At 52.2% G+C, this 13916-nt stretch overlaps 1 protein-coding gene across 3 annotated transcripts in view; it reads left to right on the top strand.

The window, feature by feature from the left end:
• The window catches only part of CUNH7orf50 (chromosome unknown C7orf50 homolog), a 106023-nt gene extending 94644 nt beyond the window's left edge, over nt 1-11379 (top strand). For 2 of the 3 annotated variants that reach the window (XM_035444782.1, XM_035444781.1), the window contains exons 3-6: nt 5755-5945; nt 8771-8852; nt 10272-10450; nt 10499-11379. In XM_035444782.1, the coding sequence (XP_035300673.1) occupies nt 5755-5945; nt 8771-8852; nt 10272-10450; nt 10499-10739 (693 nt within the window). In that variant the 3' untranslated portion in view covers nt 10740-11379. Of the gene's footprint in view, nt 1-5754; nt 5946-8770; nt 8853-10271 lie in introns of all 3 variants that reach the window. The other variant, XM_027413478.2, reaches the window with a different exon arrangement.
• Nucleotides 11380-13916: the final 2537 nt, after the last annotated feature.

Here is a 13916-nt window from a genome sequence, read left to right as displayed (position 1 = left end):
AACACTGAGGAGGGAGGGAAGTGAGTGAGCCTTCGTGGTACTTCCCTACGTGTGTGTCCTGTGTAACGCCAGTTGAGTCTACTGTGGGTGGCCATGGTTAAAGAGACTACGTGGCCTGGCAGTTAGTGTCCCTGTGTCACTTCCCACATCCACCCTTGTTTCAATAATTATCTCCAAATAAAAAACTTCATTTAAAACACATTCCCTCTTCATTCTTTATCCTTTTGTTATGCTCGTGTTTTGTTTTGTTTTGCTTTCTCAGAAGAGTTTGCTGCTGCTGTGTGTGCATAGTTGGGCAATAGTCCACTGAGGTCTTCAAACTGGAATGGGCCCTCAGGGTTGCACACTTCTGTGGGGGGAGGAGAGGTGACTCTCTGGGAAGTGGGGACGGGCTTCCTGTCTCTGCACCAGAGTCTACTGGCCTTGCCTCTGAAAGGCTCATGTCCCTCCCCTCAACCATCACTGTCACTTGTAGGCCATGCATACCTGCAGCATTCCCAGTAGCTGGTGAACAAGTACAGGGTGTTAGGATACCACCCTCCAGGCACAGGGACATCACTCGGGTATATGGCAGAAGTATGACCTGGTGCCAGGACTCTGTCTTGTGTGTGAGTGACTGGAGTCCCTGCCACTCAGTCGTGTGCCCAGTGCAGCTGCTCTGTTCACATAGATGGGGTGAGAACAAGAGAGGGTCATTTCGCCCTCACCTATGTTCAACCTGACCTTAGTGACCCCCAAGGAAGAGGACCCCACAGAGCAGTGTGGCACTGGGCCTGGAGCCAGGCAACTCACCTTTGGGGGTTTTGTTTATTTTTGAGACAGACTTGGCTGGGGATCCCAGCCTAGCTTTGGCTTCTCAATGCTCCTGAGTATTGGTTATGCTATGTTTAAAAAAAAAAAAAAAAAAAAAAAAAGAGTGTCAAGTGGGGAGTGTGTACTGAGCATACAGACTGGTCCCTGGGACTCTGTGGTTCTTGAGCCTGGAACATTGTATCTAGAACGCTGCTGGACTGTGGGGATAGAGAGAGAGCAAGCCCTACATTGCCCCATGCTGACCACATCAACTGAGCTGAAGATGTTCCGTTGTTGAAATACTGCCTTGGGTAGGCTTCCTGCCCCCTACCCCCCAGAGAAACTTGGGCTAACAATTAAGTGACCTGGCCAATTTTTGGCAGCTGCTGAATCCCCTCAGGGTATTCACCAAACACCTCCATAATTCCAAGAATGTTTGATCAAGGCGTCTAGTCCAATGATTGCTCAAAAACCCTGGGTGCTCGCTGCCTGGGGGCTCAGAACAGCACAGATCCCTATTAGGAGAATGTCCCCCAGTCACACTGGCCCCTGGAACATCTCCTTCACCTGCACAGGTGACACCCGGCCAGGGCCAGCAGCTTCACTCCTGTAGCTCTGTAGAAAGGCAAGAACATCTCTTTGTCCTGTGAGTCTGGGGAAGAACAGTGGGCCCTTTCTCTGCCTCCCACACAGAGGACCTTTGTTGACCCCTGTGGAACCCAAGGATGGGGCTTGAGGCAGCACCCGCCCTTGTATGTCTCCTCAGGCCCTGAGGCTTCAAAGCAGTCAGGTTTCAACCAGGGCATCCTGAGTAAATCTGTGAGCAAACAAGAGTGAAGCCCAAGCAGCTGCCCTGGGTTCAAGGCCAATCCTGGACCTAAGTTTACATACCACCTTGTAATGGCGGTGGTGGGGGGAGCAGGCGGTGGTGGGGGTAGGGAGACATGCTACCTAGAGTCTTTCAGCTGGCAGAAAACACCAGGTAACCTGGATGCCTCTGCTCCCAGGAGATGGATGGAGTGAAACCTCCTCGCCTTGCAACAGGCACAAACAGCCCAGGTTCCTGTTACCTGTGTGGCCCAGAACGACTGGCCATGACTCTTGAACAGCTTTGGGTAGAGCATGTATATGTACTCCCAGAACTCAGGGAGGCTGAGGCTAGCCTGGGCTTTCCAGGTCAGCTTGAAGCTGATCCTGCCAGCTAACCCCCACTCCTCCGTCATGCTATTCAGCAGACAGATGGGCCCCAGGTCTTCCAGCTGTGGAAATGCATGCACATGGAGCCTGTCCTCAAATCCAAGAGCCCTGAGTCCTTGAGTCTTGGGGAGGTGGGGGAATAATGAGGACCTTCTCTCACAGCTCAGGCTAGGGCCAGTGCCCTATCATGGGCCCTCCTGTTCTCCCCCTTACCTTTCCAGGCCCTCCAGGGTATAGTGGGGACCAGGACAGTGACAACAGCCACTTCCCTGAGGAAGAAGACACACCTGGTGTGAGATCAGGCAATCTTGAACTTAGCTACTGAGACCGTTGAGGGCTGGTTCAGGTTCCTTCTCAGTCCCTAGACTGGCCCAGCCAACCTTGCCTGTCAGCACAGGACTAAGGCTGTCTGCTCCCCCGGCCCCAGATCAGTGTAAACCATGAGTGTCCATACAGATATGGATGGAGGAACCCCAAAAGTGTGCCATTGAGATGCTGCTGATTTTGCTGTGGCCTTAAAGTGTCAGCCTACCAAGGACAACTGGTTTTCTCTCTGCCTCTTGGCTTTGGTAGGGATGACAAGATGCCCAGCCAAGTGTCCCCAGTGTACCATGGAATAGACAGCACCTCCAAGCTCCCCAGGCCAGGAACCAGTCTTGGTCAAATCAACTTTCTGGAGACCCTGTTCAAGGTTTTCAGCCTGAACCAAGTGCACAGGGCCCTTTCAAGTGAAGTTAGTGCCATTGCTCAAGGGAAATGGAGCCCAGAAGATATGAGGCTTAATAGAACAGGAAAGCATTTGGTAAGAAAATGAGAAGTCTGGGGTCCCCAGTGCAGTTACAGATGGTTGTAAGCCAACATGTGACAAACCCAGGTCCTCTCTAAGAGCACTATGTGCTCTAAATCCCGTGCGCCATTTCCACAGCCCTGTGGATGCTTTTTGACTACATGTAGTGAGTTTAAGGCCAGCATGAGCTACATAAACCCCTGCCTTTAAACAGGGAGGGGCACTGAGTGTGGTAACTCTAATCCCAGCACTCCAGAGGCTACAGAGACAGAAGTAATTGCTAGCCTAAGCCGTATATCAAGTCCCTCTTTCAAAACCAGAGGGCTGGAGAGATGGCTTGGCAGTTTAGAGCACTTGTTGCTCTTCCAGAGGATCTAGTTTTGACTCCCAGTACCCATGACCACAACCATCCATAGCTCCAGTTCCAGGGAATCTGTCCCCCACTTCTGACATCAGAGGGACCCACGCACATATGTGGTGTGGGTACATATATGCAGGCAAAACACTTATGCACATAAATAAATCTTAAAAAATAATGTAAACAAACAAAACCCAGAAACAGGAGGTGGAGAGGTGGCTGTCAGTCAAATGCTTGTCCGACAAGCATGAGGACCTGAGATGGATCCCATGGGTGCACATTGAAAGCTGACCATAATCCCAGCACTGATGTGCGGAGACAGACACAAAATTACATTGAATCTTGATCTTCCTTCCTCCACCTCCCGAGGACGAGGGTAACAGGTGTGCTCCATCTTGCCTGGTTTACGCAGTGCAAGGACTAGAAGCCCAGTGTCCTTCATGCCTGACAAACACTGTACCAACTGAGCTACAGCCCCAGCTCCTGTTGCATTAACTTTGATGTGTCATTTCCCTTTTCATCAAACCCTGAACTACAGACAGTGACAGCAATGGCTACAGGTAGACCTCCCTCTACAGACTTCACAGAGGCCAGCATTGTCTCCCTCAGCGATCCAGTGGAGGGGCACTGTTAGGTTTAGGGGGTAACACTGAGATAGATGGGAGGAGAACCCTGAGATGGATTGCTGTAGTGGAAGGGCTGGGTTCGAAGAGTTGTATGTAGCATCATGGACAAACAAGTGACACCATGGCGGTCATGATTCCTCTGGAGAGAGGAATCAGAGCCCTGTAGCAGAAGTAGGAATCTATTCTTGTACTTTCCCAAGACGGGGAAGTTGCCTAACAAGGGACTGCAGTGCAGCTCTCTGATTCCTAGGCAGGGACAGGGGTAGGGAACTGAAGCTTAGCTTCGATGTGAACTCAGTTCCCCCAATGAGAAACCCTGACACCTGGAATCGCCTGTTGGCTAGGGCCTCATGCAGACACTTACTTCAGTGGGGTTCCTGCAGTGTTTGTGAAAGGACTCTCTGCTGTGAAGCAGGCTGATTCTATCTACCATTATGTTCTTAGTGGCACCTGGGCTGTCTTGCACCAACTAAGTCCAGGGACCATGGCTTTCTTTCCCTGAAGGGCACACAGGGGCAGAGGGTCATGAGAGCTTCTAGTTTGGGTGGCAGGCTCTACCCCAGGGTCAGCAGGAAGTATCCTTAGGCCAAGAATAGGGTCTTGGGCCTGGGGGTGCTGAGGTTATGCCCAGCAGACAGTGGGAGGCTGGTGCTTCCCAACTTCCCCGGGCCATCCATCTAACTGTCCCACTGCCCTGCCCATTCCCTGGCTGGACCTTGGCCATGGTGCTGCTGTGCCACCCACGTGGCTGTGGGGTCAGAGGCAGGCCTGCCCCAGGGCAGTTTATACAACACTCAGACACACACACACACACACACACACACACACACACAGAGAGAGAGAGAGAGAGAGAGAGAGAGAGAGAGAGAGAGAGGAGAACGCCAGCCTCTGGGACCTAGGCAGTAGCCAGGGAGCTGGCCAGAGCCCTTCGGAGGTGGTAGCCAAGGCAACCAGGCTTTTCTTCTACTTCCAGGGCCCAAGTTAACCCCCCAGGCTCTTTCCTTGTGCCCAGAGGGCCCTCAGGCACCCTCCCCACAATGGCTCCTCAGATTAGGACCTCTCCAGCTGAGGAGTAGAGGGTGACTGTGGGGGAGGGAAGCAAGAGTTTGCCTTGGGCCTCAGGCAAAGGCTACTGTGTGGGGGAGGATGCCCTACTGTAGCCTCTGGAGTCCCTGTTGTCCCTTCTCTGTAGACTAAGAAGGAACTGCCTTTATTTGAGTAGATATTGGTCTCCTGTGGCAGGACTGTGGGTGTGGGGTTCCCAGGGAGGAGGGAGTGCTTCTGTTTGCACTATCTTGTTACTCTGTCTGTCCTGGGGGTGGGACCAATGGGAACCTAGACTCATGGGTGAGCTCGCCCTTCCTGGAAAGGCTGGGGTAGTGTACTTGGGTTCCTCACCATGTCCCCACACCCTTTCCGGGCTGTTAGCTGCATCAGAGTCAATACTGATTATGCTTTTTCCAGGAAAGATGAAGTGGGCTGACCGTGCTGGCACTGGTGATGACTCCCAGTGCTGGTTTGCTCTTGGAAGGGGGGGGGGGCAGGTATGGGCTTCCTCAGCAAGATGCCAACAGAAGTGATGCTCCATGAGGTCAGCACTCCACCGCAGCTGAGTTCCCACTGTGTGGGACTTCACTGAAAGGTGTCACTCACTACCAATGGAGACCATGCCAGCTCCCACCTGGGTCTTCAGGACAGACTGGAGCCAGCAGCCAGGGACTTGCCAGAACAGAACAGTCAAGGTGTCCATGTGACTGCTGCCCTCTGGTGGCTGCTGTGGTCACTGCACAGGGTTCAGGAAACTGAAGAGTGGAACTGTGCTCAGTCCACTGTTGGGTAGATCCAGCACCTGAACTGAATTCTCCCACCATACATGCCTCCCACATACGACTGTCTTTGAAGCCCCTTGTGGACTGTGAAAAAGGGTGGGCTGGTGGAGAACTGTCCTGGGGCTGCATCCACACCCAGCTTGACAGCCTGTCATTGACTTTCAGGTACAGGAAGCCAACTCTGAACTGACCCCAGAGGAGAGAAGAGTTTTGGAAAGGAAACTGAAGAAAGAACGGAAAAAGGAAGAGAAAAAGCGGTTGCGGGAGGCAGGCATTGCTGCAGCTCAGACAGCCAAGGGCCAGACTCTGCCAGCCAAGCCCTCAGCTGCCGTTCTGGCCCTGGAGTACCTCCAAGGGTAAGCACTGCTGTGGGCTGAATCTAGAACATTCTGCCACTGCCACGGTTCTGGGTTGCGGCTGGTCCATTGTGGCAGGTGGGGAATGAGTGGTGTTGGTGAGACCCCTTCCCTGCCTGTTCAGTATCCACAGAACTGCCCTCAGGCATCCCCCTCTTCTTTTTACCCTGTGGAGGTATCCTGTGGCCACTGTGTGCCCAGCCTGCAGACACACCCCGATCTTGGCTGGACACTGAAAGCAGTTATTCTGGAAGGCAGGGAGAACACATCCCTGAACCACAGTGTGTTGCAGATGGCGGCAAGTCTGCAGCTAGGAATCTTCCCAGGTGTTTTGTTTCTAAGATTAATTTTATTTTTTTAATTCTGTGTGCATGAGTATGTGAACGCATATGCTCGTGGAAGCCAGGAGATAGACAGTGTCTGATTTCCTGGAGCTGGAGTTCCAGGCAGAAGAACATACATATTCTTATCTCCCGGTCTATTGTTCCAGCCCCTTCCCTGGTGGGTGTTGTTAAGACATGACATCTGACAAAGGGTTTATTTGGGGGCCACACTTCATCATGGTGAAGAGTGACACACTGAAGACATCGTGTCCACAGGTGGCAGAAAGCAGAGACTCAGCTGCCTCCATGCAGGAGGCCACACCCACCGATGGGCATGGCAGCAATCAGAGTGTCGAGAGTAGCCTGTCTCTGAGTCCGGTCAGCTTTTAGGCAGATCAAAGGGACCCAGACAGAGCCTTGTGGAGAGGTGGCTTTGCAGGAGCTGCAGAGGCAGGAGGCTACCCTTAACTCCGAAGCTGGGGCTCTAGCAGGAGTCCTTATGATTGGTCAGCTGAGGTTTCCTGGGATGAAGGGGTGATAGAACCCGTGAACTAGAGAGTGGCCTTCCATTATGTCCTGTGTCCCTCCTGGCTCATTGAGATAACTTATAGCAAGCAAGGTTACAGGAGGGGACATGGGTTAGAAGGAGATTTCCACTCATAGCTGATATTCCAGAGAAAACCTCAGTCCCAGAACCTTCTGCAAGATCACAGAGGGCAGTGGGCCTTAGCACGGTCCCCTCCGGGAATCAACTCAAGTACAGTGTGGCCCACTCTGCCTTCACTGTAGGCCTTACCATGTCTCTGGCAAGACTGTGGACCAGGCGCAGGTGGCATTGCAGCCTCTAGAATATTGATAGGTCCCTGTACTTCATCCCAAGCCCGGTGTATGCTTAGGCTGGCTCCCCTGGATTCTCTTCCTTTGTATCCAGAGAGGGGATGGTGCAGCCTCACTTCCCATAACCAGAGAGTGTCTGGGGACACAGGGCAGACCTGGGGATGTCTTTGTTCTGCCAGATGGCCTCTTCTTTCCCACCCTAAAGTCTACTGGGCTCAGACTAGCCCAGCCCTGCCGTTTCAGATTTTTGGGGAGCAGCCTGAGTGATTCTGGTCTGTATATAGCCTCTAGCCAACTTTCCCAGGCTGGTGTCCTGTCTCCATTTGGATCATGGCTCTTTGCATCCTCCTGCTCTCGAGAAGCCAATCTCAGGAACTTAGGATATGTGAGAGCGATGAAAGTCCCTACGTGGTGTAGGGACTTTAAAACAGGACACAAGTCAGAAAATGTATCCCTTGATTGTCCTGGGATCCTCACACAGCCTGAGTTCCTCCTTGGACTTGGGAAAGCCCAGCTCAGTCCTGTGAGGTGAGTGGGAACTGTGAGCCCTGTACAGCAGCTATGAGAGCAAGGGCCTGAGATGGGAGCCCTGGCTCCCAGCTTAGGCCTTCCCTGTTGGTCCCTCTGCCCAGGAGGATGTAGAGACCTGTAGCTAGGCTGAGGGTCATGCATAGTCATTCAGGGGACTTCGAGGAAATCCCAGCTAATGATGATATACTCCAGACCCTCACAGGCCTAGGCAGAAACATCAGTGAAGAATTAATGAACCAGGGAGCTTGAGGATCAGAGTGTGGATCTCCAGAACTCACGAAAAGTGTGGAGGCCTGCCTATAATTCCATCTTCAGCAGGTGGAGGGGGAATCTCCAGACCAAACTGGCTAGGGAGAATTACCATATTGGCAGACTCCGGGTTTAATTAAGAGACCCTGCCTTGCCAGGCCGTGGTGGCACACACATTTAATCCCAGCACTGGGGAGGCAGAGGCAGGTGGATCTTGGTGAGTTTGAGGCCAGCCTGGTCTACAGAGTGTGTTCCAGAACAGCCAGGGCTACACAGAGAAACCTTGTCTCAAAAACAGAGAGAGAGAGAGAGAGAGAGAGAGAGAGAGAGAGAGAGAGAGAGAGAGAGACCCTGCCTTGGTTAGTAATGTGGAAGATTGATTACAGTGATTCCCAACCTCAGGCCTCCACATGCATGAACACACACACACACACACACACACACACACACACACACACACACTTGAAACATGCATGTACACATGAAAATGCAAAGGGAAAAAATAATTGAGTCAGGCATGTTGTCACACTTCCTGTAATTCCAGCACTTAAGAGGCTGAGGCAGGGGGATGAGCCTGGCTACATAGTGGGTTTGAGGCCAGCTTGGCAATTTAAGGCTGTCTCAAAAATACAAAAAAGAATTAAAGAAACTAACTTAGAATGCTTGCTTTAAAATAGTAAAATGGAAGAATTATAGAGTAGAAAGTTGGCCCTGCTCTTACAAATGTAGGTACCACAGATGGTCCTAGGGACCCCACAGTAGGCGTGCTGAGGGTGCACATCCCCCTGAGCCAGACTCCGCCACCACATGCTCGCAGGTGATGTGGTCTCCCAGAGCCCCTGGGATTGTCCTCCATTATCCTGAGATGTCCCTCTTGGTTCGCAGGTGGGCCCAAAAGCAGGAGAGCTGGAGATTCCAGAAGACGAGGCAGACGTGGCTCCTGATGAACATGTATGATGAGGACAAGGTCTGTGCACAGTAGACGGCCAAGGTCGGACCCTTCATGGGAGTAGTACATTCAAGTGACAGAGTCCACAAGGCCCTGAATGGGTAATGAGTCACTTGGGTGACAGGGCCCATGTGCACGTGGTCATCTAAGCAAGGTTCCTGCATGGCAGTTGAACACCTAGCCAGGATACCTGCTTACGAGCCGGGTCTCCCAAGTGGCAAGGCCTGTGTATTGCAAGCAGGCATATAGATGGGGTCCTTGCACAGAGGGTAGCCCACCTAAGTGATAGGGTTCATATACAGCAGGCAGGACCCAGGTGAGGGACACTGTTCACATGTAGGTCATGTGGACCCCTGCGGCAGAGGTGCAGCCTGGGAGGGATGTCCTGTGGTCCCATACAGTGTGGAACCTGTGGTCCCATGCAGTGTGGTGTCTTTCCTCACCCCTCCACCCATGTTTGCCAGGACCCTTGATCCCTTCCTTGTCCTCAGTGCCGCCTGCATGTGCAAGAGTGTGGATGCGCCAGGCTCTTCTCAAGGCAGGATTTTGTTCCTTGGGATGAGATGGAATTTGGAAGCAGACGCCCACAGCTAAGTTAGGGGGCTAGAGTTGCCCTGTGAGTGCTGAACTCCCATAAGCCCTCTGTCCTGTAGGACTTTCATACCCCTCCCCCAGGGCAGCTCCACCATTTCCCACCAGGCAGCTCCCTGAAGTGTCTGTCTGTCACACAGGCTTAGGATGCTCCGTGTGTACCTTTTAGGGTGCTGGGTGCCCATCTGGAGGCGCCAAGTGAGGGCTGTGCCCATCAGCTCCACCTATGTTCAGGCATAGGCCTGCACTTGCTGTATGGGTCTCCCCTCTGTATAAAGGCTTCAAGTGGGTGTACTGAAAATAGATGATCTTGAAGTAGAAACAAAGTCAAAAGCTGGGGCTTGGGCTCAATGGGTGGGTAGAGGGCTTGCCTAGTGGGCACAAGGCACTGGGTTCCATCCCCAGCACTGCATAAACAGGGTGTGGGGGTGCACACCTGTAATCCCAGCACTGCTGTGGAAAGGGAGAAGGATGAGGACTTTGTGGTCATCCTTGGCTACTTAGTGAGATCAAGGCCAGCCTGGCTAGACATGATGCCTCAAAAATGTTTTTAAAATTTATATAGGGAGTGTCTGAGGCACAGGAGGGTCATGCCAGCACACTGGCCTCTTTTCCACCATGTCCCCACCTCTTGTTCTGACAAAGTAGCACAGAAGGGTGGTCTGGGGTCCTTGGGTACAACTCTGTTGGAAGACCCCATTGTGAGTATGATGTAGGTTGGACACCCAGGCAAGCACAGGGAGAAATCCCAGTGTCCCATTGCTGCTGGTCCCCATGTGAACACTTTGCCTGCCACTGCTCAGGGTCACCATGCCCTGGCCCTCAGCACTGTCGTTGTCCCCCCAGGTTCCTGATGAGCACTTCTCTACCCTGCTGGACTACCTCGAGGGACTGAAGGGTAGTGCCCGTGAGCTGACGGTCCAGAAGGCCGAGGCCCTGATGCAGGAGCTCGATGAGGCTGATACCGAGACCAGAGATACACAGCTGGGGAAGATGGAACGCCTCCGGCAGGTGCTACAACTACTCTCCTAATGGGAGGAGGTGGCCTTGGGTCCTGAGGACACACTGGCTACCTCCTCTCACGGCTGTGGAAGCAAGCAGGTCACCAGCAGTTCATCTGCCTTGAGGATTTCCTTCCAAAGTCCTGGGAAGGGCCCCTCCCCCCACATTCTCCTTCCTATAAGCAGTCCTGGCGCCTTGAGAATTGAACATGGTCTCCCTGTAACAGCTCCGAGGTGCCACTCCTACGTACCTGGCCCCGAGGTGGCTGTGGACAGATTCTGTTGTTCTATCAATGAAAACCTCAGAGACTAGCCCATGCTGGCTTTCTCCATCAGCTGGGATTCCCTGGTGTGGAGATGGTGGTCTCCTACATATTCATTCTGGGGGTCACGGCAGTGCAGCCTGGATGCAGTTCACCTGCCTGCAGGGAAACCCTGCTGGGGGCTTGCAGTGAGGACTGGACTCATGAGCGAGCTACTAGAGGCTGCTGTTCCATGACCCCTACGGGCTTTCAACAGCTGTGTGCTGCCCCACAGTGTCAGCAGCTAGGTCAAGTTCCTTCTCATTGGATTGTCTCAGCCAGCATGTTGGAAACAGAATGACTAAGCATTTGTGTCTGGACCCATGTCACCATCAGAACACATGCCCGACTCGAATTGGGTGACTTTTCCTGGGGACCAGAAAGAATTGTCCATAGATGTCATGTAGGGAGGATTTGGTGCAAGCCCAACTCAATAAGCAGTGAGTTCACTGGGGACTGCCTAGGACCTGTGCGGTTTCCACCTTCTGCCTCCTGGGCTGTCCAGCCCACTGCTTCCGGAACTCCTCACTCACATCCTTTGCATCCGAGTAACTTTTACACAGCCCTGGGTATAGAGATATATAAAAGAGGTTTACACATCAAATATATACTAGATCAAAATAAATTTATTTTAAAACTATTCTGAATACATATAATTTTGTCATTTATTAAAGATTTAAAAGAAATTTGCATATTCATGACCATCTAATGCTGCTAATACAGTCAATGGATTTGAGAAACTGAGTGGGGACAAAAAACTCTGAAAGCCTGTTTTCCACAAACTATCTTAAGTCTTAAGACTGTTTAATCCCAGCTTTCAGGAGGCAGAGGCCAGCCTGGTCTACAGAGTGAGTTCCAGGACAGCCAGGGTTACACAGAGAAACCCTGTCTTAAAAAAAAACAAAATAAATAAAGCCCTAAGAGTGATAGCATTTGACCCTGAACCAGGGTATTTCAGGTTGCATATTATGTGGCAGGGGGTATGCACAGTGTACTCAGAACATGGGGACACACACAGTGTACTCAGAACATGGGGGGCACACACAGTGTACTCAGAACTTGGGGACACACACACACACAGTGTACTCAGAACATGGGGGCACACACAATTTCTCCAGAACATGTGGGGTACATGTACAGTGTCTCCAGAACATGTGGGGTGCATGCACAGTGTCTCCAGAACATGTGGGGTGCATGCACAGTGTGTCCAGAGCATGGGGGGGCATGCACAGTGTGTCCAGAGCATGGGGGGATACACACGGTGTGTCCAGAGCATGGGGGGCATGCACAGTGTGTCCAGAGCATGGGGGGCACACAGTGTGTCCATAGCATGGGGGGCATGCACAGTGTGTCCAGAGCATGGGGGGACATGCACAGTGTGTCCAGAGCATGGGGGGCATGCACAGTGTGTTTTTAGAACGTACATGTGTGTTCAGAACCAAGGCTGCAAGGAAATTGTGCTGTGTGACACCAGGAAACAACTAGGATTTGTTAACACATTATCTATTTATTTATGTTTTGTTTTTCTCGACAAGGTTTGTTTTTCTAGACAAGCTGTGTAGCTCTGGCTGTCCTGGAACTTGCTCTGTAGATCAGGCTGGCCTCGAACTCAAGAGTTCTGCCTGCCTCTGCCTCCCAAGTGCTGGCATTAAAGTGTACACCACCACCACCACCACCACCACCACCACCACCACCAGGCTACACATTTTACTTCTGATTTTTTATTGTTGCACAGAAATGTCTGACCTGCCGAGTATTTTGTGCCCAAGTAGGGCTGCAGCCCATGGTTGAAGAGGCAGGAGAGAAGGGTGGCTGGGAACTCAGGTGGGTCAGGTGACCCTCCCACTCTGGTATCCCTCCCCTACATGGAAAGTTAACAGGCCCAGTCCCTCAAGGGTCTCCTTTGGGTGATGACAGCTGCTCTGATCCAAGGCCCAAGAGGACAGAGTTCCACCACCCACTCCCAGCTCCTAGTTAATAGGACATGCGTCACAGTGAGGAAATGGCCAGCCAGAACCAGCTGGATTGAATCCAGGCTGCCCTCAGCTGCCCAGAGGTCCAAGTGTTCACAACATCCTGAGCCTGTGAGAACAGCCACAGTTCCTTCCTGAGAAGGCCATTCAGGTCCATCAGCCACTAGAGGGCAGTCCCTACATCCACGAGCTTTGAGCACATCGGCTCACTGCCCTCCCACCTGGAGCAAATTGCCCCATGGCAGAAGAGAGGATGTATACTGGGGCAGCCCCTGGAGCTGCAAACCATGTCAGCTCACATGAGTGAAGCAGAGCTGAGCTGCCCCTGGGTCTTGAGAAAGTGTTAAGATGGAGCTGGGCGGTGGTGAAAAACACCTTTAATTCCAGGACTCCGGAGGCAGAGGCAGGCAGACATCTGTGAGTCTGAGGTCAGCCTGGTCTACATAGTGAGTTCCAAGACAGCAAGGGCTACATGGAAAAAAGAAAAGAAAAGTGATAGGTTTGTCTCAGATCCCTAGCACTTGGGCACAGTGGCAGAATACTACATTCATGTGGGGAGGAGGCAGCTAGCCTCTTCATAGGTCATGGGTCATGGGTCATGGGTCTTAGAGAATCTGGCTATTTGTGGCCAACCTCACCTACAAAGCAGTGTCCCCAACCTTGTCCTGTATCCTTCAGGCATTTCTGTCACTTGAGGTTTAATTACTTTAAAGCAGTGCCTGGGGCTAGAATCAAAGTGGTGGACATCAGAGCACAATGGAAGAGACTCATTCACGTCCCTTCACCACCAACCACCAGACTCTTGGTGCCTGAAGGGACTCAAGCATCTTACATGCACTCCTGTTGGCTCTTGCCACTCCTGGTGGCATCTAGCCCTGCCTTTCCCCACCTGAGGAAGCCTTGTGTTGTCTGCAGCCATGTCAGGGGCTACAGGGATGCTGCTGAAAGAGACACTGCTAGAGTTGGCATGTCGTCCTAACAGACATGTGCAGCAGGATTATCAACCTGAGCATTCCAAAGCCTTGGGTGAGCACACTGAGAAACAAAGAGATCAAGAACCTTAGCCCTGGGTCTCCTGGTAGCCAAGTTGAAAAAGGAAATGTGGTAGGTTCCTCACTGTCAGTGAGAACTGGCTTTAAGAACTTGGGAGAGAGGTTCCCCAGAAATCATCTGGGAGAGGCCATTTTCCACCAAGTGTTTTTGCCCCAGGTGACC

Source organism: Cricetulus griseus, chromosome 4 (assembly GCF_003668045.3).
Source record: "Cricetulus griseus strain 17A/GY chromosome 4, alternate assembly CriGri-PICRH-1.0, whole genome shotgun sequence".
Classification (NCBI taxonomy): Eukaryota; Metazoa; Chordata; class Mammalia; order Rodentia; family Cricetidae; genus Cricetulus; species Cricetulus griseus.
The sequence above is the reverse complement of the archived record's forward strand: the minus strand, read 5'-3'. Positions and strand labels throughout refer to the sequence as shown.